At 43.6% G+C, this 26,771-nt stretch overlaps 1 protein-coding gene across 13 annotated transcripts in view; it reads left to right on the plus strand.

Annotated features, from left to right (window-relative positions):
- The window catches only part of nav2a (neuron navigator 2a), a 1,144,654-nt gene that overhangs the window by 972,524 nt on the left and 145,359 nt on the right, over positions 1-26,771 (plus strand). For all 13 annotated transcript variants that reach the window (XM_087996268.1, XM_087996269.1, XM_043705373.2 and 10 more), the window contains 2 exons: positions 13,851-13,989; positions 21,529-21,814. In XM_087996268.1, coding sequence (XP_087852394.1) covers positions 13,851-13,989; positions 21,529-21,814 — 425 coding nt within the window. The remainder of the gene's footprint in view (positions 1-13,850; positions 13,990-21,528; positions 21,815-26,771) is intronic.

Consider the following 26,771-nt stretch of genomic DNA (forward strand, 5'->3'; position numbering starts at 1 on the left):
ATGCTAAATTGCCCGTAGTGCTCAGGGATGTGTAGGTTAGTTGCATTAGTCAGGGGATAGGCTGAGTAATAGGATAAGGGAATGGGTCTGGATGGGATACTCTTCAGAGGGTCAGTTGGACTTGTTGGGCAGAATGGCCTGTTTCCACACTGTACGGATTCTATTCTTGTGGCTAGTGGACAAGCTCCAGTGGAATGGGAATACTTGCCACTGTATGTAGCCATTGTGTCGTAGTTGTGGGTATGTTTGCTGAGCTGGGAAGATGATTTGCAGATGTTTCGTCCCCTGTCTCAGTGACATATTCAGTGCTTTGGAGCCCCTTTGAAGTACTGCTTTACTGTGTCTTATGGAATTTATTTGGTTCCGTTCCTGCTGCTTCCAGTGTCTTCTAGAACATAACTAAATAAACTCCAGAAGACACAGTGCAGCAGCACTTCACAGGAGGCTCCAAAGCACTGAAGGTGTCACCGAGACAGGGGATGGAATGTCAGCAAAGCAGCTTCCCAGCTCTGCGAACATACCCATAACTACAACAACCAGCTCTCGAACTACAGATCTTTACACAAACCTTGGGCCATTGTGCTTATGTGGTGAATCCAGTTGAGTTCCTGGTGTATATTAGCCCCCAGGTTATTGATGGTGGGGAATTCAGTGATGGTAACACTGTTGAATGTCAAGGTATGGTGTTTAGATTGTCCCTTATTGGAGATGGTCATTGCCTGGCATTTATTGTGCAAAATTTACTTGTCACTTGTCAGCCCAAGGCTGGATATTGTCCAGATCTTGTTGCATTTGAGCATGGACTGCTTCAGTATCTAAGCAGTCACAAATGGTGCTGAACGTTGTGCTATCGTTGGTGAACATCTGCCCTTAAGATAGAGGAAGGTCATTGATGAAGCAACTGAAGGTGGTTAGATCTAGGACATTATCTTGAGGAACTCCTGCAGAGATGTCCTGTAGCTGAGATGACTGACCTCCAACAACCACAACCATCTTCCTGTGTGCCAGGTATGACTTCAACCAGCGGGGAGTTTTCCACTTGGTTCCAGTTTTGCCAGTGCACCTTGATGCCTCACTGGAATATGGCCTTGATGTCAAGGGCTGTCACTCTCCCCTCCCCTCTGGAATTCAGCTGTTTTGTCCATGTTTTAACAAAGGCTGTATTGTCAGGAGCTGAGTGACCCTGGCAGAACCCAAACTGAACGTCACTGAACAGGTGCTGCTTAATAGCACTGTTGATGACATTGTACATGACTTTACTGATGATCGAGAGTAGACTGATGGGTAGTAATTTGCTGGGTTGAATTTGTCCTGCTTTTTGTGTACAGGCAATTTTCCATTTGCTTTAAGCTTCATCTACCAAAGAACAAATCAGCATAGGAACTGGCCTTTCGGCCCACCGAACCTGTGCCAAACATAATGCCATTCTAAACTAACCCTATCTGCCTGCATGTGATCCATATCCCTTTATTTCCTGCCTGTTCATGTCCAAATGCCTCTTAGACGTTGCTATTGTATCTGCTTCTACGACCTCTCCTGGAAATGCATTCCAGGGACCTACCACCCTCATTGTAAAAACAACTTTCCTTGCACATCTCCTTTAAACTTTTCTCCTCCCATCTTAAACCCATGGTACAACTGTACAGGACATTGGTTCGGCCACGATTGGAATGCTGCATTCAATTCTGGTCTGGGAGAAAGTGAGGACTGCAGATGCTGGAGATCAGAGCTGAAAATGTGTTGCTGGAAAAGGTGGGGGGTGGTGCAAGTGTAGCTGCGGAAGATGGACTGTTCCACATATCCTACGAAGAGGCAGGTATAGCTGGGGCCCATGCGGGTGCCCATGGAAGCCCCTCCCCCAAGTCCCTCCTCCCTACCTTTTATCTTAGCCTGCTGGACACACTTTCCTCATTCCTGAACTTTTCCTCTGCTACATCGATGACTGTAACGGCGCTGCCTCGTGCTCTCATGAGGAGGTTGAACAGTTCATCCACTTTACCAACACCTTCCACCCCGACCTCAAATTCACCTGGACCGTCTCAGACTCCTCCTTCCCCTTCCAAGACCTTTCCATTTCTATCTCGGGCGACCGAATCAACACGGACATTTACTATAAACCGACCGACTCCCACAGCTACCTTGTCTCCGCCTCATCTGCTCCCAGGAGGACCAGTTCCAAAACCATACAACCCAGATGGCCTCCTTCTTCAAAGACCGCAATTTCCCCCCAGACGTGGTTAGATTAGGTTAAATTACTTACAGTGTGGAAACAGGCCCTTCAGCCCAACAAGTCCACACCGCCCCGCCGAAGTGCAACCCACCCATACCCCTACCCCTACATTTACCCCTTACCTAACACTACGGGCAGTTTAGCGTGGCCAATTCACCTGACCTGCACATCTTTGGACTGTGGGAGGAAACCGGAGCACCCGGAGGAAACCCACGCAGACACGGGGAGAACGTGCAAACTCCACACAGTCAGTCCTGAGGCGGGTATTGAACCCGGGTCTCTGGCGTTGTGAAGCAGCAGTGCTAACCACCGTGCCGCCACATCTCCTCCACTTCCCGCTCCTCCGCCCTTGAGCCCCACCCCTCCAACCGCCACCAGGACAGAACCCCACTGGTCCTCACCTACCACCCCACCAACCTCCATGTACAGCGTATCATCTGCCGTCATTTCCGCCACCTCCAAACGGACCCCACCACCAGGGATATATTTCCCTCCCCTCCCCTATCAGTGTTCCGAAAAGACCACTCCCTCTGTGACTTCCTCGTCAGCTCCACACCCCCCCACCAACCCAACCTCCACTCCCAGCACCTTCCCCTTCAACTCCAAGAAATGCAAAACTTGCGCCCACACCTCTCCCCTTACTTCCCTCCAAGGCCCCAAGGGATACTTCCATATCCGCCACAAATTCACCCCAACCTCCACACACATCATCTATTGCATCCGCTGCACCCGATGTGGCCTCCTCTATATTGGGGAGACAGGCCGCCTACTTGCGGAACGTTTCAGAGAACACCTCTGGGACACCCGGACCAACCAACCCAACCACCCCGTGGCTCAACACTTCAACTCCCCCTCCCACTCCACCAAGGACATGCAGGTCCTTGGACTCCTCCATCGCCAGACCATAGCAACACGACGGTTGGAGGAAGAGCACCTCATCTTCCGCCTAGGAACCCTCCAACCACAAAGGATGAACTCAGATTTCTCCAGTTTCCTCATTTCCCCTCCCCCCACCTTGTCTCAGTCAAATCCCTCGAACTCAGCACCGCCTTCCTAACCTGCAATCTTCTTCCTGACCTCTCCGCCCCACCCCACTCTGGCCTATCACCCTCACCTTGACCTCCTTCCACCTATTGCATTTCCAACACCCCTCCCCCAAATCCCTCCTCCTTACCTTTTATCTTAGCCTGCTGGACACACTTTCCTCATTCCTGAAGAAGGGGTTATGCCCGAAATGTCGATTCTCCTGTTCCTTGGATGCTGCCTGACCTGCTGCAATTTTCCAGCAACACATTTTCAGTTCAATTCTGGTCTCCCTGCTGTAGGAAAGATCGTGTTAAACTTGAAAGGTTCCACAAAAGATTAACAAGGATGTTGCCAGAGTTGGAGGGTTTGAGCTATAAGGAGAGGTTTAATAGGCTGGGGCTTTTTTTCCCCGGGGCATAGAAGGTTGAGGGGTGAACTTATCGAGGTTTATAAGATCATGAGGGGCATGGAGAGAGTGAATAGCCCAGGTCTTTTTTCCCAGGATAGAGGAGAGCATCAGTTATAGGTGAGAGGGGAAAGATTTAAAAGGGACCTGAGGGGCAACCTTTTCAAGCAAAGGGTGGTGTGTGTATGGAATCAACTGCTAGAGGAAGCAGTGGAACTGGTACAATGACAGCATTTAAAAGGCATCTGGATGGGTATATGAATAGGAATGTTTGAGAGAGATATGGGCAAACTGCTGGCAAATGGGCCAGATCAGTTTAGAATATCTGGTCCACGTGAATAAGTTGGACCGAAGGGTCTGTTTCCATGCTGTATATCTCTATGACTCAATGCCCACTAATATTTGACACTTTCACTCTGTGAAACAGACTCTATATACTTTTATTACGTTGGCCCTCAGCTTCTGATTCTCTAGTGAAAACAATCCAAGTTTGTTCAACCTCTCCCGATAGCTAATACTCTCCATACTAGGCAACATACTGGTAAATCTCTTTTTCACCCTCTCAAAAGCCTCCACGTTCTTCCAAGCAGAACTGCACTTGATACTTCATGCGGCTTAACTGAAGTTTTATACAGCTTCAACATAACTGCGAACTTTCATACTCAGTTCCCAACCAATGAAGGCAAGCCTGCCATATGCCTTCTTTACCACATTATCCACTTGTGTTGCCACGTTCAGGGAACTATAGACTTGCACCCTCTGTATATCAATGCTCTGAAGGGTTCTGTCTTGTACTGTATACTTTCCTTTTGTATTTGACCTCCCAAAATGTACCACTTGTCTGGACTCAACTCCATCTGCTATTTCTGTGCCCAACTTTCCAACTGATCTATATCCTCCTTCCTCAGTATGCGCAACTTGACCAACTTTCGTGTTCTCTGCAAAATTATTAATCAGACCTAACCTGACAACCTACACTTTCAACTACATCATTTATATATATTAGAAACAACAGAGGCCTCAGCACTGATCATTGAGGAACATCACTGGCCATAGGTCTCCAGTCAGTAAAACAACCCTCACAGCTACCCTCTATAGACACCATCCATTGCCCTACTCTCACCTTTGTCACTTCCTCAAAGGGTCATTCAAATTTGTGAGACAAGGCTCACCCACATCTTCTGGCTCCATGCATAAATTCCCTTCATTGTTCATGAGTGAACCTACCTTCTCCTTAATTATCTTCTTGCTTCTAATATACACATAAAATGCCTTGGGATTCTCCTTCATCCTATCTACCAAGGACATTTAATGGCCCCTTTTAGCCCTTTGACTTCCTTGCTTAAGTTTTTTCCTGTATCCGAGGAGCAGGAGAATTGATGTTTTGGGCAAAATCCCTTCATCAGGAATGAGCTTGTGGGCCAGGGGACTCAGAGATAAATGGGAGGGGGATGGGGTTGGGGGGAAGGTAATTTGTCATCTTGTCATCCAGGTTTCCAAACCTTAGTTTTCATCTTCATTGAAACATGCTGGCTCTAAGCTCTGATCAACTGGCTTTTAAAAGGTTCCAAAATGTCAGATGTAGATTTACCGTCAAAGTGCTGCCCCCAAACTAATTTCTCCAGTTCCTGCCTAATACAGTTTTAATTAGCCTTCCCCTAATTAAGCACTTTCATCCAAGGACTAGTCTTAATATTATCTATAGCTGTCTTAAAACTTACAGAATTATGATCACTGTTCCCAAAATGGTCCCCAACTGAAACTTTAATGACTTGTACAAGGTCTGATGTGGCTTTTTTCCATGTTGGACTATGTACATATTATTTCAAGAAATCCTGCTGGAAGCACCTCACAAATTCCACCCTACCTAAGCCCCTGGCACTCAGGATGTCCCAGTCAACACTGGGAAAATTATAATCACCCACTATAACAACCCTGCTGTTTTTACATCTTCCCATGATCTGCTTCCATATCTATATCTCCCACTGGCTATTGAGAGGCCTACAGTATAATGCCACCATGGTGATTGCACCTTCCTTATTCCTGAATTCTATCCATATGACTTCACTGGATAAACCCTCCAAATGCAGCTGTGACATTCTCATTAGTCAGTAATGCAACTCTTACATTGCTTTTCCATCCCTCTCTATCTTGCCTGCAACATGTACACCCTGGAATGTTGAATTGCCAATCCTGTACTAGAACATTGCAGCAATTCCAGAACAGAATTAGACATATGTCTACTGTATTTTGCTTTATGAATGTTACCGTCAAAAAGGCAACAGAGACAAAATAACATGAAGACTTCAGAAATGCAAAAGGAAGTGCAACAAAAACAGTATTTGGATTGTCACACCCGCGTGTAGTCAAATAGGAACTGAGCTCCCACAACAAAGGAACAGTGGCAGGGTTTGGCTGAATAAGTGAACACCTGTAATGGAATAGAGAAAGCTCCAGGCTATGTGTGTGTGGATCTAGATGTGGTAAAATGCCCACATGAAAGGACATTGAGTTTTACTTAAAGCACTTCTGTACTTAAAACAAAATGTGAAACTCCGCCTGAAGTAGCTCAGGCAAACGATAAGTCGCTTTTGCAGTTTCTTGGCTCATGAAGCTTTAACTCATTCATTTATTGCTGTTTCAGTGAACTTTTTAATTACTTTGCTAAAGAAATGTTTTTCACGTACTGTTCCAGTAATGACTTCAGGCTTCTGGAGTTGTATTTAAATTTGTCAAGGGTTAAGAATTGGACAGCTCTTGTTTGTTTCTCACATTGTTGAACAGCTTTGACCTACACATACTGTATTGAAGGATGATTGTAAAAATCTACTTTGTTCACCCAAGCCATAATTCCCGCAAGGAATTGCTGAACAGCTTCTGCAGATGAAGAGAAATTCCAAAGGTGTCTAGGCCCCATAGCACAAATACCCACAAGTCTCTTGAATTTTTCAAAAAAATGGGAGCAAATTGTTAGTGTTTTGGAATGGAAAAGATACAATTGATTCTGAGCCATGCCAACTGGAAGGTGGTGGATTTGATCCATTTATCATCATTAGTCAATTAGGAAAGTGGAGAGACGGCAGGAGGGGGGAGGGGGGGGGGGTTGCTGAACTCCCTGTCATTTTGTGCATGCAGGAAGCATTGTTTGCTGTGATGCTCCCCTTGACAAAATGGCTGGAATAGCGGTTGGTATTTCTGTGGGGAGGAGTGGGTGTTTGGGAATAATGTTGGGTGGGATGAGGCAATGTTAACCTTTTCTTTTCCCCACTGCCAGCAGCAGAGATGGTGCTGGATATCTGTCTTGCCTTTCAGCCAGTCCTGCTGCTGTTTTACAGAGAAGAGTGAACTCTTCACAATGTGGGGAGACCTCCTCTCCATTGGCTGAACTGTGGTGAGCTTGGAGGAAAGGAACCCTCCTGCCCAGGCCCTGGAGGGATTGGTCAATCCTCCCACCACATGTCCTGCCCATGAGCCTGTCGCTCACTTGTCTTCATTTCATTGCTTCCTCCTTAATGGCCAATCCTGTCTGGCTTCAGTCCCAGCAACAGTCACTGCTCTTGGTGGCACTGCTATGACTGAGGATCTAATGGCACTCTGTTTAGAGACAAAGCCATATCTATTAAAGGGCAAAGGCTTGATCATTAAAGGGGCTGAACTCCCTGACATTGGGCAATTAATTGACTGATGCACTCGTGACTTCATTCCTGACAGTGGTGGGGACAGTGGACAGCTGTTTCTCACACCATGTAAAATCCTGACCTCTGACTGGGGTCACAGCTGATATATGATGATGTGCTCAAAGAGCTTGAGTAAGGTGAACAAGATGCTGCCATATTCCAGGGGATGTCAATTCCTACAGTCGTGGGGGGGGGGGGGGGGGGGGAGGAAGAGGAGGTGAAATTACCCAAATCCCTGAACCTTCAGGTGGCTAATTGTACAGAACACACCAGTGCTCTAACACAGTCTCATAAAGCAAGGGCTTTTCCCATCCAATCAGTGGGCAGCTGCTAAATGGAGGTAAAAACTAGATGACTGCAGTTCCCAGTAAGGAAGATTGACAATCGTCACATTATGATAGCAGAGCTGTGATGGGCTGAATGTCAGTATCTTGTGCTGTGCCATTGTATCGATCCATGCGGCAGTTGGCTACAAGGCAACAGGGAGAATATTACCTTCCCTCCCTCTCGCTTTCTCACAGGCAGCTCCTCGGAATTGAGAGTGATTTCCCTCCAGTCCAGAGTTAATTAAATAGCCCAGTACTGGACCCTCACACCTTGCTGCAGGTGATGTTTGCTGAGGTGGTGGGTGGATTCCCAGGTTTTCACATTTTTTTACCCATCCATTTATATTGGTGCAGGCAGAACGAAGATGAGGGGGCAATTTAGTAGAAGATGGCCTTCAGGACTCAGTGTTGGGTTTAACAGTTTCAGAGCATGTTACCTACCTTCCCGCACAACCCCAGGTCCTGTCGTGAAATGGATTACTGTCAGTACAGCCAACTCATTTTCACCCACTCATAGTTCCTATTCTTACTTGACTATTTTCTCTTCTTCCTTGGCTTACTATCAACATTCCCTTTGTCTTCCTACCCTTGTTTCTCTCTCTCTGGGCTCCATTTACGCCTATCTGCACAATCTATTTTCCCTCCCCCATCCACCTGACATCAGCATAAATGCCACCTTTTCCTTGCTGCTTTCACTTCTGACGAAGGGTCACTGGACGTGACCGTGTGGAGCTTGGAGTCGAGAGTGTGGTGCTGGAAAAGCACAGCAGGTCAGGCAGCATCTGAGGAGTTGGAGAATCGATGTTTCAGGCAATGCACATTCTCCTCGTCCTATCTGTTTTCACTCCACAGATACTGCCAGACCTGCTGAGTTTCTCCAGCAATTTCTGTTCCTGTTTGCCACAGAAGACTAGATTTTATTAAACAATTAGTCATTGCTTTCTTCATTGACGACCGAACTCAATACTGTCCCTGCCCCACAAGAGTTGGGGTCCTAGTTCACAGTTGTCTGCTCATCTGTTGTTCTCTCCCTGGTCTCCATCTCCACCTATTGTTTGCCCCATCCATCTCCGTCACCTGCCTGCCCACTGCTTGTCCAGCTTATATACCAGGTAAAAACAATGACTGCAGATGCTGGAAACCAGATTTTGGATTAGTGGTGCTGGAAGAGCACAGCAGTTCAGGCAGCATCCGAGTGCTCTTCCAGCACCAGTTTATATACCAATCATTTTCTCGTTACAATCAGTTCTGAAGAAGAGTCACAGGACCGAAAACATTAACCCTGCCTTCTCTCCACAGATGCTGAGTATCTCTAGCAATTTACGATTTTGTTTCTGATTTCCTGCACCCCCAGTTCTTTGGTTTTATTTGTTTAGTTGGAATCCCACACACTGAAGGAAACTGAGGATTTCCTTAAAATTAAATCACTCGAGTTAAGGGTTAAAAGTCCTTAATTCTTGCAGGTTCAAAATTCTTTTGCACATAACTCCTTTTAAGGTTATTGCTTTCAAATCTATCATGCCATAAAAATGAAATCTCTTGAGGAAGTGTGGTATGGTTCTCGTGATAATATTTCAAAGGCATTGTAGCTCCATTAGCTCAGGACTTTCATTTCTGGGGAGTGAGGTTGTACATTTTTGAAGAATGGCTTTTGATTTCCAGTTTAGTACTCAGAACCTTCGAGCAGCCAGTGTAGTCTCTGCAAAGCGTAACCAATATGCCAGAATCCTCCTTTGGAATTATAACTTGAAAGAGGTCAGAGAAAATCTCTGAGACTGTTTTATAACTGTAAGTAAACCTATCATACCAATGTCGGCTGCACATGACTTTTCACTGCACTGTTCAAAAAAAGAAGGTATGAATTAGTCTCACAATATGAAGGTGAGCCATTTGTGAGTTTGTGTTACTCGGTTTAAGTTGTATGAACACAATAAGTTAGTGAATGAATATTTGTAAAGGTTTGAGCAAAAATGAAACAATTGAGAACGTTGGAAATCCAAAATAAAATGGCGGAAATATTTGCCAAACATGTCGCACCTGTGTGATGAGAGAGAGAGTTAATCTTTTATGACTATATGTATTAATCTGCTTCACTCTCCACTAACACTGACAGACCTGCTGAGTACTTGCACACAGTAACACAGTAGTTGACACTGCTACCCCACAGTGCCCGGGGACCTGGGTTCGATTCCACCCTTGGGCAACTGTCTATGTAGAGTTTGCACATTCTCCTTGTGTCTGCATTGGTTTCCTCCGGTTTCTTCCCACAGTCCAAAGATGTGCAGGCTAGGTGGATTAACCATGGGAGTTGCAAGGTTACAATGATAGGGTAGAGGAGCAGTGTGGATTTGACAGGCCGAATGGCCTGTTTCCATACAGTATGGATTCTGTTTTGTCACAACAGTGATAAAATATGGATTTACCAATTTTCAACTTCCATCGTCTGGCCTTAATCCCTGAATCGTCCCATACACTAAGAAGGTTTCACAAAGTCAGACACAGACCTAAAATGGCCATAGAAATCACCTGGCCATGGATTCAGGGAGTGTGGCCAGAATAAATAAAACTGTTTGAACTGGAATTACCATTTCATTTAAAGGTACCTGTGAATTATGTCAGGCTTCAGGAAACCTGATGTAATTTACATGAGTGTAAGAAGGTACACCAATTAGACACGAAAGGGTTACCTGGAACTATCCAGTTTGGAAAGACAATGGAGTCAGACTCTGTAATGCAAAAATTAACTATATTTCAGTAGCTGTTTGGCACAGTAGCAGACAAAGAAAAAGAAGCATTAATGAGGAACAATGAGGAATGGAAGACTCCCTCCTGGCCTGTTTTTCTAAGCCTCTTGGAACCAATGCCTAAAGAAAAAGCCAGATTGAGAAATAGCCATTCATTAAGAACTCAAAGATATCTACAGGTTTTGCTGCTGCTAGGTATATAAGGCAACCTTAACAATTGTGCTCTCAGGTTAAAGTCTAACATTCAAAACTCAAAGGCCTTTTCAACTACATAGCTTTCATTCTTCCAGTCTGTCCCAGATGCATTTTCCTTTCTGAAGCTTTTTACCTGTGTTTAGGTATCTGTCTGATTTGTGCATTTTATGATTTTGCTCAGGGTCAGTAGGCAAAAAACATCAACTTACTTTCACTACAGAAAACCTTGATAGTTCCTTCATTTTGATGTAGTGAACCATGTTTTGATTGAATTGTGATATACCTGCGTGTTAAGGCATCAGTTTAGCTCAGTTGATTAGACGGCTGGTTGGTGATGCAGAGTGACACCAACAACATGCTTTCAGTTTCCTCATTAGCTGAGGTTATCATGTAGGATTCTGAGACATAGTGACACTTAGGTTAAACCACCAAGAGTGATTTCCTTTGAATGAGAAAGGAGCCTATGGTCTGCTGGACTATGGCAACTTTACCTTCAGCTGTGTACTGCATAGAATGAAAACTATTGCTACAGTTGATCAAGGGAATCTGATCCCACCTCCCTCACCCCCCCCCCCCCCCCCCCCCCCCCAAACCTCCTTCTCACCTGGTTGTATCAGTTTTATTTCATATTTCCACCATTTGTCGTAAAGCATTTTAGTTTCACTGAATTTCACCCTGAGGTAGCAAGGCTTCATAGAAAAATGAAATGGTGTTTTATAAGCTGGAAAATTGAACTTTAATGAAACAATGTGGGTGGCCTGAGTTGCCAACTCTTAATGGGCATATTCCTGAAAGGTTAGCCACCTGAATGTTTTACTGTTGACACCTCCACATCCAACTCACTAAATACCCACCAATTGGAGAATGAATAGAATCTTGGATCCTTTGATTGGATGATTACAATGAATCCCCATTATGCCTTATAACAAGGAAGTAACACTATTCCAAAGTGAGGAATCTGATGCACAACCAGAATAATCTTCTGTTTCTGGACAATTCCAGCACGTTGATAACCTGTCAAGCTTAGAGATGTATTACCTTATTCTTGCCCCTCCTTTTTGCTGATTTTGCATTTGCTTAAAACCTTTCATCTCTGGCATTATTTCTAATCCTTCCTCATGTTTATTTCACTTGTTGTCAAAGCTGGCTCATTGATTTGAGGTACAGAATCTTGCATAGCATTGGAACTGGAGTACAGACTGGTTTGAACTCCTGTCAGCAGTATCTTTATGTATAATTTGTATTCAAAGTATAGCCCCATTTCAAAGCCTTTGACTAGATTTCAGGTTAAAAGTTGAAACATGTATAGCTGGGCCTGCTCATGACAATAGGTAATCATTATACTTGCTCAGTCATTCCAAAATAATATGCACAGCTGCTGTATGCATTAGTTTAAAGGGTGGTATAAAATTACTGCGTTTTTAGTTATTCAAAGACAAGTGGGTGGACCCTTGGCTGTTAAGAATTACAGAATTTAAGAATTACAATCCCTACAGTGTGGAAACAAGCCCTTCGGCCCAACAAGTCCACACCAACCCTCCAAAGAGTAACCTACCCAAACCATTCCTCTACCCTATATTTACTCATGACTAATGCACCTAGCATACACATCCCTGGACACTATGGGCAATTTAGCATGGCCAATTCACCCTAACCTGCACATCTTTAACAGCGGGAGGAAACCGGAGCATCTGGAGGGAACCCATGCAGATGTGTGGAGAATGTGCAAACTCCACACAATTGCCTGAGACTTGAATTGAACCCCTGGAGCTATGAGCCACCATGCCATGTTAAAACAAAATGTTATACGCTTGTTCACCTGGAGATACTGGACTCCACTGCAGAATCTGAAGAACAGCAGATTCAAGATTTATTTTTTAATACTAATAGTTATCGACTGATTCTGCTGATACATGACTTCCTGTAGCTCCAAGGACATGGTTTTGGAGGAGGTGATTGCAGGTGCAAAACTGGGCATGAAGTGAAGAGCAGCTGATGTTCACTTATATCCATGTCATAAGTGAAGATTTCCTGTTTCAAATCCACAGCTTCTGGAATTGTGCCCAGAGGATATCAGTGGACATCTATGTCCAACACCGTAATCCAAATTATTTTATGTGTGCGTGCTCTTTTTTGGAAACTTAACTGAAGTTTGCTGAGATTTTCTGACATTTTTCAGCCATCTGTAATTGTAATTTAACTGGCGTCAATGTCAATTGTGTAGCTAGAGGCCGAGGTTAAGGGTTTGAATTGACCCAATGGAGCTTGGTCACGGCTTTCTGCTCGAGTCATGCTAGTGGGAGTCTTGATCAGGTTATAGACCGTTCCTCGATCTGAGAAATAGTATTTGCCACAGGTTCTTTTTGTGTGTCTTGATGGCCTCATTCTAAACACAGATAGATCACTTGTAATAATTGGCAGAGGTGGCTTTTCAGAAACCCTCTCTCGGATGATTTCCCACCCCGTTCTTGCACACTTCAGTTCATCTTTTGGTGAAGTGTCCACTGTGCTGTTCAATAAAATATTGGGCTGGACTTCTACACCAGCTCCACTTTCCCACAATATCTCACATCCCTCGATTCCTAGATTGTTAAAAAAGACAGCAGCTTCAATCTCGAACAAAGTCATTGACTGGGCACCCATGCTTCTCTACAGTATGAGCATTCCAAAGATTCTGCCTCGTTCAGCCTTGTTAAAAATATTACATATTTCAGTGAGGTCACCTCTGATTCTCGAGAGCAGAATTAAGAGAAAGTCAACTATATGCCGCCACCCTATGGCTCTGAATATTGGTACAACAATGCCCTGGGCCATTGAGCAGTAGTTCTTAAAATCTTCAACCACTACCTTGTGCCCAAATGATCAATAAAGAACTACATACTTTACATGTTCAGAGTTGCAAACGTTTGCCAGAATGCACAAACGTTGCACAAAGCAGTTTTTTGACGTTCATAAGACATGGACCAGAGCCCCCTCCTTGGAATAAATTTACTCCAGAAAGCAATAAATATGTTATGAAGTGAGAAGTGTTTGAATTACATGGTTTACCCGTGTCTCATGAAGTACAGCTTCACTTTGCTTGCTTATGGCATCCTTAATTTGCTTCATGTCCACAGAGCTCCCTGAGCCGCCCACTGTCGGCAGCAAGCTGCTTGGAAAATGAGCATGGAAGAATGGCAGGGTGCTGTCTGTTTTGTTTACGGAACATGTGGCTCTAATTGGCGTGTGTTTGTTTTTGCTCTTTAGCTGGGATGACAGCAGTTCCGTCAGCAGTGGGATTAGCGACACAATAGACAACCTCAGCACCGACGACATTAACACAAGTTCTTCCATCAGCTCGTATGCCAACACACCAGCCACCTCTCGCAAAAACCCCGATAGCCAGGTAAGGCGAATCAGCTCAATTCAGCCCTGTGGACATCAGGGCTCGTGACCTCTCCCACACACCATAAGACCGTAAGAAATAGAAATGGCAGTAGGCTGTTCAGCCCCTCGAGCCTGCTCCATCACTCAATAGCATCATGGCTGATCCGACATTCCTCATGTTCACTATCCTGTACTTTCTCCATAATCCTTAATTCCCAAACTGATCAAGAAACTATCTATCTCAGTCTTAAATATACACAAGGACTCTGCTCCACAGCTCTCTGTAGCAAGGAGTTCTAAAGACTCTCAGCCCTCTGAGAGAAGACATTCCTTTTAATGTCAGTCTTAAATTGGCACACCTTCACGTTGAAATTATACTGTCTGGTCCTAGCCTCTCCCATTAAGGGAAACATCCTCTCAGCATTTGCCTTGTCAACCTCTTAAGAATCCTCTATGTTTCGATGAGATCACCTGTCATTCTCCTAAACACCAGTGAGTAGAGTCCCAACCTGCTTAACTTTTGCTCATGAGACAATCCCTCCACACTGGGGATCATTCTGGTGAGCCTTCTCAGACCTGCCATTTTTGGCTTCGTTCAGTGAAGTGCAGCCCCTGTGCAGGCTGTGGTAGTTGAGGAAGGCCCTGCCTCCTCACCTCACCCCACGCTTGTGGGCTGGTCGCCCTCAAACTGTACTGAACCAATCATCTCTCAGTATTGGAGAGAATGACTATTTACCATTTAGTAAAGGCAAAGGGCAAAATCATGGGACAGATGGTCCCTTTCTGCATGTCACACATTGAACGTTCACAATCAATTTATTTATTATTTAAACAGAAAAGTTTATTTCTTGAAATCATGTCTAAAATTCTCTCTTTAATATATTTCCACACTCTGTGGTCAAGAGCTCAGGAAGCTTGACCCTGTCCCCTTTTGGTCAGACCTCATGGAAGCTTGAGAAATAAAAAAGTCAGGCTTATAGTCTCAACAAAGTACTCCTCTTTTTGGAAGTGACACCATTGTGAGAATAACCGGTTGCTATGTCTTATAATTTAATGCATTCAGGAGATTTACTTGTTGCTGGCTCGGCTAGCATTTATTGTCCATCCCTAATTGTCCGCAGTAGCTGAGTGTCAGTCACATTGCTGTGGGTCTGGATTTGCAGGTAGTCTAGACCAGGTAAGGGCGGAAGATTTCCTTCCCTAACAGACATTAGTGAACCAGATGGCTTTTCTTGACAATTGGCAATGGTTATCATTCGACTCTTAATTCTAGACATTTTAGTTGATTAAAATTATACCAGAGGCCATGGCAGGAATTGAACATAGGTCCCTAGGACATTACTTGGACTTACAGATGATACCACTCACATATCACCTCCCCAGGACCCTTGGGAATGTGAACTCAGGCTATTGAACTGTGGTGGAAACACATCTGATCACCCAGTTCTGTTTTCATCCAGCATTTACACACTTTCAGCAGAAGTGTAGCATCTCTTCTCCCATTCCCTTCACTCCTCCAATCCCTTTCTATACAAGAAACACAATTACTTATCACTACGTTGCTTGGCAGCTACTGTACTAATACAGCTCAAGTGTAACTCATGATCCTCTTGCTCTGAATAGGTTGGTTTCATGTCTGAGCACAATCTGACTAACCAACCAGGATCTGTCAGGTTCCACCTTCCGGATTCTGCCAAATGGGCAGCTGCTACTGAGACCATGAGGAGCCTGTTCCTTGATACCTGGCATCATGCTGTCTCTGGAGTTCACTCACGTTCACACAGTCACAGGATTGTTACAACACAGAGGGCGGTCATTCAGTCGATCCTGTCTGCTCTGGTTCTACACCCTCGTCCCAATTGCCTGGCTTTTTCCCATATCCCAGCACACTATTCCTATCAAAATAGTTGTCCCATTCTCTTTTGAATCCCTCAATTGAACCTGTCCCCATCACATTTCCAGGCGGTGCATTCCAGACCCTAACTACACGCTACGTGAAAAAATTATTTTTCGCCTTTTTTGCATATCACTTTAAATCAATGCCATCTTCATTCCTTTATTTCATGAGCATGAAGCCTATTTGACCTGCACGCGATTTTGAAAACCTCATACAAATCTCCTCTTTGCCTTCATCTCTCAAGGAGAACAGTCTCAACGACTTCAAACTATCCTCCGATCAATGCTGGAATCAATCTTGCAAATCATATTTCATGTTTCTGAACATAAGTCATTGTTTGTATTATGCCTGTGTTCCATGGAATTCACCTGCTGGATTGGTGTTTTTAATGACAGTACCAAAACACCACTCTGTGAATGCTCATCGGCCAGAGTACATGGTAATCGTATGTTGGAATGGGGCCACTGTAGAGATGCTGCTTTAAGTTTCAGAAGCAAATTCAAGTCTTGAGAGATATGAAAGTTCACAGTACAGTAATGTTTCTCCTTACAATTATACATGTGATAGGATTCTACAAATTGTACACTGTTTGGGAGTCTAATTATATATTTCAACCGTGTTGAAGTATTGTTTTCAGTTTTGTTGTTGGAATCTCAGTGTCATGAAAAGATAGAGACAAAGTGTTGTGAACAGTGTATAAAGAGAAATGGCCACTATGAGTGGTAAGCAGATGGGACTTTTGTGAAGAATGACTAATTTTGGAACACTTAATGAAACAAGCATGAAGCAACTTATTGGTGCAGTCAACTATAAACCAGCTTGTATCCAGTGAAATGCAATCTAAAGCAGAACAAGTCACCTCCCTAACCAGCTCTCTCTGGTCTGGCATCCTACTGTGAAACTGCGATACATTGCAATTCTTGTTTCCCCTGTTGTGGCATCTAACAACTTTGCATGACCTTTATTCATATCACATTTTGTTACACTTCGCCCATTTTGGATAGGTTAAATTCTGTTGCAGCTTCGAAATTGAAAAATCATTCAGACAATAGACATTCAATTGATCCAAGTCATAGTGAGATCTTTATTAAAAATTGTGAAATAAGGTTTGGGTATACTTGATATTTTCATTGGCTTGAAGGGATTTAAGTCACTGACATGGCAGTAAAATCAGTAACTGGCATTTAATTGATGATTGTTTTGACCCTGACAGGTGACCTTCCATGGTCTGGTATGTTCTCTGGCCGGCAAAGGCTCCGGAGGCTACTTGCTTCGGGAGCTATAACTGGTACTATACTGCGAAATTTGTTTTGTGGAAACCAGTCAGTTTCATCGAGTCATGGAGTTCTGCAGCACAGAGAAATGCCCATCACATCTGTGTTGCATAAAAACAACCATGCAACAATTCTAATCCCATTTTCCAGCACGTGGCCTTTCGCCTTGTGTGCCTTGGCCTCACAAGTGAACGAAATATTTTCAAACTTTTAGCTTCTAATTTGTTGGACATTTTGAGCTATTATGGAAGTTGGAGTAAGTATATATAACATTTGAAAATGTACTGAGCTTTCATCACTGTGTTGCAATACATATGATATAGCGGTTCTGCTTGTAGGAAGCAGAATAGTGCCACCTGTGCTCATGTGAAAACAACAGAAGGCACCTAGTGTAGTCCATAATGTGCTTGTATTATGGAAACAGGAATTTCTGGAGAAACTCAGGTCTGGCAGCACCTGAGGAAAGCGAAACAGAGTTCATTAAACAAGATTCATACCGCACTCAAAATGTTAACTCACTTTCCCTCTCCACAGATGCTGCCAGCTCTGAGTTTCACCAATACTTTCTGTTTTTATTTCAGACCTACAGCACCCCATTATTTTGATTTTGTTTGAATTATAGAAACTTTGGTTTGAAGCCTAGGGTTGCTTTCTGGTTAATAATGATTAGATTAGATTACTTACAGTGTGGAAACAGGCCCTTCGGCCCAACAAGGGTCCACACCAACCCTCCGAAGAGCAACCCACCCAGACCCATTCCCCTACATTTACCTCTTCACCTAACATTATGGGCAATTTAGCAAGGCCAATTCACCGAACCTGCACATTTTTGGACTATGGGAGGAAACCGGAGCACCCGGAGGAAACCCACGCAGACATGGGGAGAATGTGCAAACTCCACACAGTCAGTCGCCTGAGGCGGGAATTGAACCCGGGTCTCTGGTGCTGTGAGGCAGCAGTGCTAACCACTGCATGATGAGTTGCAAATGGGATTCAATTCGGATAAATGAGAAGTGATGCACTTGGGCAGAACATACAGAGCAAGGGAATAGATGATGAAAGGTAACACCCTAGGCAGGTCAGAAGGACCTTGGTGTGAATGGTGTGGATAAATTGGTTAAGAAAATATATGGGGTATTTGGCCTTATTAGGAGAAAGTGAGGTCTGCAGATGCTGGAGATCAGAGATGGAAATGTGTTGCTGGAAAAGCGCAGCAGGTCAGGCAGCATCTAGGGAACAGGAGAATCGACGTTTCGGGCATTAGCCCTTCTTCAGGAATTCCTGAAGAAGGGCTAATGCCCAAAACGTCGATTCTCCTGTTCCCTCGATGCTGCCTGACCTGCTACGCTTTTCCAGCAACACATTTCCATCTCATTTGGCCTTATTAGCCCAGGCATAGAGCTTAAGGGCAGGGAGGAGATGTTGGAACTGTTTGAGAAGTTGGTTAGGCCACAGCGAGAATATAGTGCATAGTTCTAGAATTCACTTTATAGGAAGGCTGCACACACTTTATAGGTGTGCAGTTCTGTTCTCAAAATTTGAGGAAAGACATTCTGGTTATTGAGGGAGTGCAGTGTAGGTTCATGAGATCAATTCCTGGAATGGCGGGACTATCTTATGTTGAAAGATTGGAGCAACTGGGCTTGTATACCCTTGAGTTTAGAAGACTGAGAGGGGATCTGATTGAGACGTATAAGATTATTAAAGGATTGGACACTCTGGAGGCAGGAAACATGTTTCCGTTGATGGGTGAGTGCCAAACCAGAGGACACAGCTTAAAAATACGGGATAGACCATTTAGGACAGAGATGAGCAGAAACTTCTTCACCCAGATAGTGGTGGCTGTGTGGAATGCTCTGCCCCAGATGGCAGTGGAGGCCCAGTCTCTGGATTCGTTTAAGAAAGAGTTGGATAGAGCTCTCAAAGATAGTAGAATCAAGAGTTATGGAGATAAGGCAGGAACAGGATACTGATTGAGGATGATCAGCCATGATCATAATGAATGGTGGTGCAAGCTCGAAGGGCAAAATGGCCTACTCCTGCACCTATTGTCTATTGTCTATTGTAATAGCACTGGAGAGGGTGCAGAGATTTACCAGGACCTGAGGGTTTCAGTTATGAAGAGAGATTGGACAGACTGGGGTTGTTTTCCTTGGAACAGAGGAGACTGAGGGGTGATAAGATCGAGTTGTATAAAATGATGAGGGGCATAGAAAGGGTAGATATGAAGAAACCATTCCTCTTGGTAGAGAGAGATCAATGACTGGGAGCACACATTTAAAATAAGGGACAGGAGGTTTAGAGGAGGTGTGAGGAAACTTCTTTCCACCCAGATGATGGTGGGAATCTGGAATTCACTGCCTGGAAAGATAGTAGAGTCAGAAACTTTCATAATATTTACAAAGTATTTAGATATGCACTTAAGGCACACAAGGCTAAGGGCCAAGTGCTTCAAAATGGGATTGGAATAGTTAGCTAGTTATCTTTGACTGGCCCTGACCACAATGGGCCAAAAGGCCATTTTCATTCCTGTAGACGCATATGACTTGATGATCGTTTTTAAAAAAGTATACTGTTTTGTCAAATACCTGAACTATTCTTCAAAATAGTTCATATGCACTTCAATCCCATTTATAAGGTGCAGCGTTCCTTTCCTATTTTGTTGAAATTTCTGTAGCTTTGTCACCGAAGAAAAGCTTGCTTAATATTGTCTGTTCTCAATTACAGTCTGTGCCTCTCAATTTAATTATTTGATTAAAGTGATATAATATTTCCATTTTGGCATCAAGTTTTCACTTTGCTGATAACTATTTGTTCACTTATGGGACATTGGCTGACATTGTTTGATTCATATTATTGGGTAATTTATTACGTTTGTAGGATAATTTTTGCATAATCTGGAGACTATTAAAAAAAATTGCCACAATCTAAATCTGCTCAAATGCTTGATGGCAAGATATAGAACACACAGTAGAGATTCAGTGAAAAGTACAATTAATGGACATTGAGGAAGCTATTTCAGGAACATATGTCCACAATGCATTCTTATCAGTTTGCTCTGAAAATGGAATGCTTTCATACTTAATGGAAAATAATGATTGTTTTCAAAGATAAATAAAGTGAGTTAGTAACCACAGATACTGTTCAGTCTGGTGTACAAATGTATACAGTCACTTGGAGTAGAGAACTTGAGAATTGCTGAAAAAAGACATTTTTGTCGAAGATTTTTGGCTTGCACTCTCAAATAATTTGCAAAAAATACCAAAGAGAAGTGACAACATTTATTCCATTTGAGAAGAGTTATATCAGACTCCAAACATTAACTCTTTCTTTCTCCACAGATGCTGCCAGACTTGATGAGTTTCTCCAGCATTTTCTTTGTTTATTTTAGATTTCCAGCATCTGCAAAATTTTATTTCATTTAAAAACTCATATGTTTGTAAAAAGAACCAAAATTGTGATACAGCATTATGTTATATACATTCAACACTGGAAATTCCCCAAATTTCTCTGATCCATTACTGTAATTGGAAGGTTCTGGGGCAGTTTCATAGTAAGCTATTATCAGTTGTGCTGAAAGCATTGATCCAGAATCTCTCATTTAAAAAAAAGATTCTGGTGCTTAAGATTGAGTGTCCAATAAAATGTGCACTGAACAAAACATTTTCCAAACTGCTAAATAGAGAAAATGGCCATTGATCTAATTTCCCACTCAGTTATGATGCTTGATTTGTTTCTGTCAAGCAGTTCAGTCTTCAAGGTGGCAAAGCCTTGCCTTTTGAATGTCTTACCTATTTGTTGTACCTGCATTTGAACTAACAGGTACTACATTTATAAATCCTGGTATGAAAGATATCTTCCACATACTTCAAGTAAGTGAGAGATTTTCAATATCATCTCATGAAGAGAGTGATGGGCAGGTTTTAACACAGACTTACTTTGCAACAGACGTATCAGGCAGGAAATAAAAGTCTAGCTCAAGAACGTAAACTAATTACAAATCGTATATTTCAGATCAAGTGACCCTTCCTCAGAACTCAACCCGAAACATTTAACTCTGATTTCTCACAGACGTTGCCAGAGATTTTCCAGCCATTTCTGTTTTTGTTTCTGGTTTACAGCACCTGCATTTCTTTTGGTTTTTATTTTGTAGATTTCATAGTTCCTGATTCCACATCCAGTTTGTCTTACAGATGAGAATTCTGTACCACTTATAATTGCTATAGATGGATTGAGGGTGCAAAACAGTTAAAGATCTTCATAAAGATAGGAAACCATCTGCAGCACCAGCTTTTGTTTTAACCTATCTGGCTTGCATTGCACACACTTGTAATTAAAAAGCTAGAGGAGCATGTTATTTGAAAGTAATAGAGTTTTTTTTGTCCAGCCTCACACTGACGCTGAGAAGCATTCGGAAAGGAACTCCACTTGGTCTGGTGAAGAAATAAAGAGATCAGATGGTGGATCGGATAGTGGAATAAAGATGGATTCCAGCTCAAAATGGAGGCGGAACCCGTCGGATGTTTCTGATGAATCAGAGAAAGGTGGCTCAAACAAGAAGACCACAGTCATTTCCCAGACAGGATCCTGGCGTCGAGGGATGACAGCGCAGGTTGGCATCACCACACCAAGGGCTAAAACACCTGCCAACACACTTAAAGCGCATGGAGCAGGTGAGGAATGTTAGCCATTTGGCTTCCAGCTGGGTTTTCTGCCTCTTGGACCACAGGAAGGGGGCACAGTTTGTCACGTACACAATACAATAACCCCATTAAACTCCACAGCTTCTGAGACCTAGGTTGAGGCTCCAGTCTGGGGACTGGGATCTTTTCATCTCAAAGGCAGCAGTGATTATCTGTGTATATTTCTGTATATTTTATATAACCAGATATAATAACTTCTAGTGATTATAATTCTTACAATTTTTGAAATATTTTGCAAACTTCCTTCTTGTCCCAATCCCAACTTTTACAACCGGCTCCATTTTCAAGCCTTGTTCCCTGACAGACAATCTCAGAATTTCTGTGCCTTTGAAATCAAAATAGCCAGTCTTCAAAGTTGTGTTCAAGTAAGCATAGACATCATTGATCTGATTGTAGCTTATGGCCATGCTGCCCTTCTTATTGAGCATCTCACTGCCCTGCTCCCATACCCTGAATCATCACTCCCTCTTGCCCATCACCCCACTGGCTACCCTGCTCTTGAAGTGAAGTGGCAGGCTGGGCCATGAGCTGGGTGGCAAAGGGGTGGATCGGAAGCACTCAAGCAGAGAACAGGGTGCCAAAGGAGAGGGCACAGAGGGAGTAATAAATTCACAACAATGGCATCAGTGACACCAAGATCCCATGTGAGCACATTGAGATACGGTGCTGTGTTCCAAAGGAATTTGGAAGTGACCCCTTTCTGTCTACGTCCAGAAGGCAGTTGAAGATTGCTGCTTGCCCCAGTTGTGTGTTGCTGGGAGGAGACAATATGTACTTGGAAATGGAGAGTCATTAAAATAACACTGAAATGCTCTCAGGGCACTTTTCAGAAATCCCACAATCTGAATCTGATTATTTCATGTTCTCTCAAACTACTCCATGATTTAGTTAGAAATGCACTAAAGCAAGATGTCATGGATCTGGGGATTGGATGGGAAAAAGACGAAAGATAAAGTTGTCATTGTCCTACCAGATCATGGGGCTGCTCTCTCAGTTAGAGAGAGATGATTGGTGGTGCTTTAACCTGAGGATCAACATGCTTCAGGAGAGGTTGAGAAAGAGAGTCCTTCAGAGAAATCTCAGTTGGTGCAGGAATTGAACCGACAATGTTGGTGTCACTGCAAACAGCTGTCCAGCCAACTGAGCTTCAATCCCTATGAAGAAGGAAAGCTGCAAAGACTGAACTCGAGATGTAGTTCTGCTGTAATCCTTGCAGCCTGACCTTTGGCTGCCATCTGGTTGTTGACATGTTCTCTGAGGTGAAGCACAAGCTCACATTCCAGGGGATCATGGCTGATTCAGCAGGCTACACCCAAACTGCTCTCTGCGTGGTTCAGATCTATTTCTTTGAAAGGCAAAATCTAAACTTAGAGCTGAGTCAGATTTTTGCCGTATTACTCAGTCACAGAGAGGGAATTATCTTCTTCATTCAGATTTTGATGGCATTTAAAGGGCTTTGCTCAGTTCAATCTCAGGTCTTTGATCTAGTCCTGTTGGTTATACGGGTAACCAGTGAAACAATGCATTTGCTTCACAAGCTCCTTTTTCAAAAGGATTTCTGCAAAGTTCACATGACCAGGGGCTATCCTTGTATAACGTCTCCATTTAGCAGTGGAATTACTTTAATGTATCCCGAGGCACTCACCAGAGACTTAAAGCTCAATCTCTCCCTCGCCTCCTGACAATAACGAACGGGGATCATGCTCAACATCTGTTCCGTTCACAAACCCAGTGCTTCATTTGACATCACAATAGAACATTTGGACCTCTCATTTCAAAGTGTACACCCAAATGTGTTTACACAAATTACTTGGTACTTTGGCTGGACTGGTAAATGATGTGAGTACTGACAAAAATATTGTTGAAATTTACATTATGTGCTAACGGAATAAAATTTTTCCATCTTGCCAGAAATTAACTACTTGTTCTGCAATTACTTTATGAGATGTCAACAATTTGAAAAGTATTGCATTGCCTAAACTAAATGCATAAAACTGAATGAGATTTTACAACGATTTATAGTCAACTGATGGCAAGTCAAGCTTGAGAACATGTCAAAATATTCTTGTAATACACAGGATAACAATCACAGCACATGCTCTCACCCCTTTTTTCTCCAGCAAATAAATGAAATTCTCACTTAAATTCTGTCCCTATCAACTATACTCTTCTCTCTCTGAATCATTTTAATATTTTAAGAGTAATTTTAATGTCATCCTAAATTAATATAATTCACTAATATTCCACCTACTCTTCCAATCATTTCAAATTGTGTGAACTCATAACTTCATTTTTACTGTTGAGCATGTTGAACATTACCTTTGCAAAACTTGCACGTTGCAGCAAATAAGGAACAAAGATCCTTTTTTGAAGCAACTCTGCCGTATGAACAACTGATGACAGATGAAACACATCTGTGCACCCAGCTTTGCTGGGAATCAAGTGATCTCCCAGGAGAGGTGAGCAACCAGATTTAAAACTCCCGGACAGTGGGAGAGAAACCCTCACTTGGACCCATTAAGGAATTTAATCCAGCTCTGATTATTTAAACTTGGGGGCTAAATCTTAACCAGAAATTGGCAAAGTGACGATTTGGGGAGTTTCATGGAGGCTGTCTCACTGTCAGCCCTAACTGTGTACCTGGGCTATTTTACAAACACATCTCATTAACCGATCACCTCATGTCATATTCTACTTGCTGCAGGTGAAATTGCTGACCATTGCCAGAGGTTTCTTGCATTGGCACCAAGTTTAAACCCATGGGGTCAAGCTGTGCTGCATGGTTTGTTTTATTTGCCCTGATATGTCAAACAGAGGGTATTTTTTTTATATAGAATCTCTACAGTAAGGAAACAGGCCTTTTGGCCCAACAAGTCCACACTGACAATCCAAGGAGTAACCCACCCAGACCCATTCCCCTACCCTATTACTGTATATTTACCTCTGACTAATGCACCTAACCTACACATTCTGAACACTATGGGCAATTTACCATGGCCAATTCACCAAACCCGCACACCTTTGGACTGTGGGAGGATATCTGAGCGCCTGGAGGAAACCCACGCAGACACGGGGAGAATGTGCAGTCACCTGAGGCTGGAATCGAACCCGAGTTCCTGGCACTGTGAGGCCGCAGTGCTAGCCACTGATCCAGCGTGCTACCCCGTTTGGCATCCCACGTTGCCAGTGGGGACTGATGGTCCTGGTGTGCGGGTGTGCAGTCACTGCTCTGTCACATATCCAGAGATGTTGGTGATTGATAGAGGTCTGGAGCAGGTGGTAAATTGGAGTTGCCAGGTTACCCACTCTGCAATTCCTGTTAGATTAGATTAGATTAGATTCTCTACACTGTAGAAACAGGCCCTTCGGCCCAACAAGTCCACACCGCCCCTCCGAAGAGAAACCCACCCAAACCCATTCCCCTACCCTATATTTACCCCTGACTAACGCACCTAACACTGTGGATAATTTAACATGGCCAATTCACCTGACCTGCACATCGTTTTGGCCTGTGGGAGGAAACCAGAGCATCCGGAGGAAACCCACGCAGACACAGGGAGAATGTGCAAACTCCACACAGACAGGCGGGAATCGAACCCAGGGCCCTGGTGCTGTGAGGCAGCCGTGCTAACACTGAGCCACTCAGTTAGGAATTGTTACTATCCAGTTTCTGTCCAGTTGGTGGGAGAAGAGTAAACTGCATATCAATAAGGCGAGATGACACCATAATGAAATGATAATGCATGCAAATAGGACTCTCCACACTCACTAGCAAGAATTCCATGTTGCTGTTCAGCACATAGTTGGAATATGGGACTTTTTGTCTTCAACAGCGAAAAGCTCCTCACTGCCAATCTCACGCAATTCTCCAAAAATTCCTGCCAATTGCCACATCACTCAGGGGCTGAGAGGATTCTGCCCTTGGTGCTTTTAGCATATCAACTGCTAAGGGCTACATACATATCGAAAATGGAGCCCCCAAAATCACAGGATTTCTCAATAACTAAACTCCCTTCTTAAATAGTCAGCAGGAACCTTGACAGAATCTATCAAATTACAAAAGTCTCATAATTTTACAGACTTCTATCCAATCTCACCTCAGCCTTCGCTGCTCCAGAGAAAACAACCCATGTTTTTCTAGTCTCTCCTTATAGTTCATACCCTCTAATCCAGGCAGCATCCTGGTAAACTCTTCTGCGCCCTCTCCAAAGCCTCCACATCCTTCTTGTAATGTGGCGACCAGAATTGAACGCCATTCTCTTAAGTGTGGCCGAACCAAAGTCTTTTTAGATTTAGATTAGATTACATTACAGTGTGGAAACAGGCCCTTCGGCCCAACAAGTCCACACCGACCCGCCACCCACCCATACCCCTACATTTACCCCTATACCTAACACTACGGGCAATTTAGCATGGCCAATTCACCTGACCTGCACATCTTTGGACTGTGGGAGGAAACCGGAGCACCCGGAGGAAACCCACGCAGACACGGGGAGAATGTACAAACTCCACACAGACAGTCGCCTGAGGCGGGAATTGAACCCAGGTCTCTGGCGCTGTGAGGCAGCAGTGCTAACCACTGTGCCACCGGGCATGACATCCTGACTCCTGTACTCAGTTCCCCAAACAATAAAGGCAGGCATGCCAAACACCTTCTATACCACCCTATCTACTTGTGTGGCCACTTTCAGGGCACTATGCACTTGAATCCCAAGGTCCCTCTCTATGTCAATGCTGTTCAGCATTCTGCCAGTAACAATTTATTTTTCCTTTACATTTGATCTCTCAAAGTGCAACACCTCACACTTACCCAGATTAAACTCCATCTGCCATTTCTCCAGCCATATCAGCAACTGATCCATATTCCGTTGTATTCTTTGACAACCTTTTACACTGTCCACAACTTCACCGATCCTTGTATCATCTG

This window comes from Chiloscyllium plagiosum, unplaced genomic scaffold (genome assembly GCF_037043375.1).
Source record: "Chiloscyllium plagiosum isolate Xiang-an unplaced genomic scaffold, Cpla_swu_hap1 HiC_scaffold_18, whole genome shotgun sequence".
Classification (NCBI taxonomy): domain Eukaryota; kingdom Metazoa; phylum Chordata; class Chondrichthyes; order Orectolobiformes; family Hemiscylliidae; genus Chiloscyllium; species Chiloscyllium plagiosum.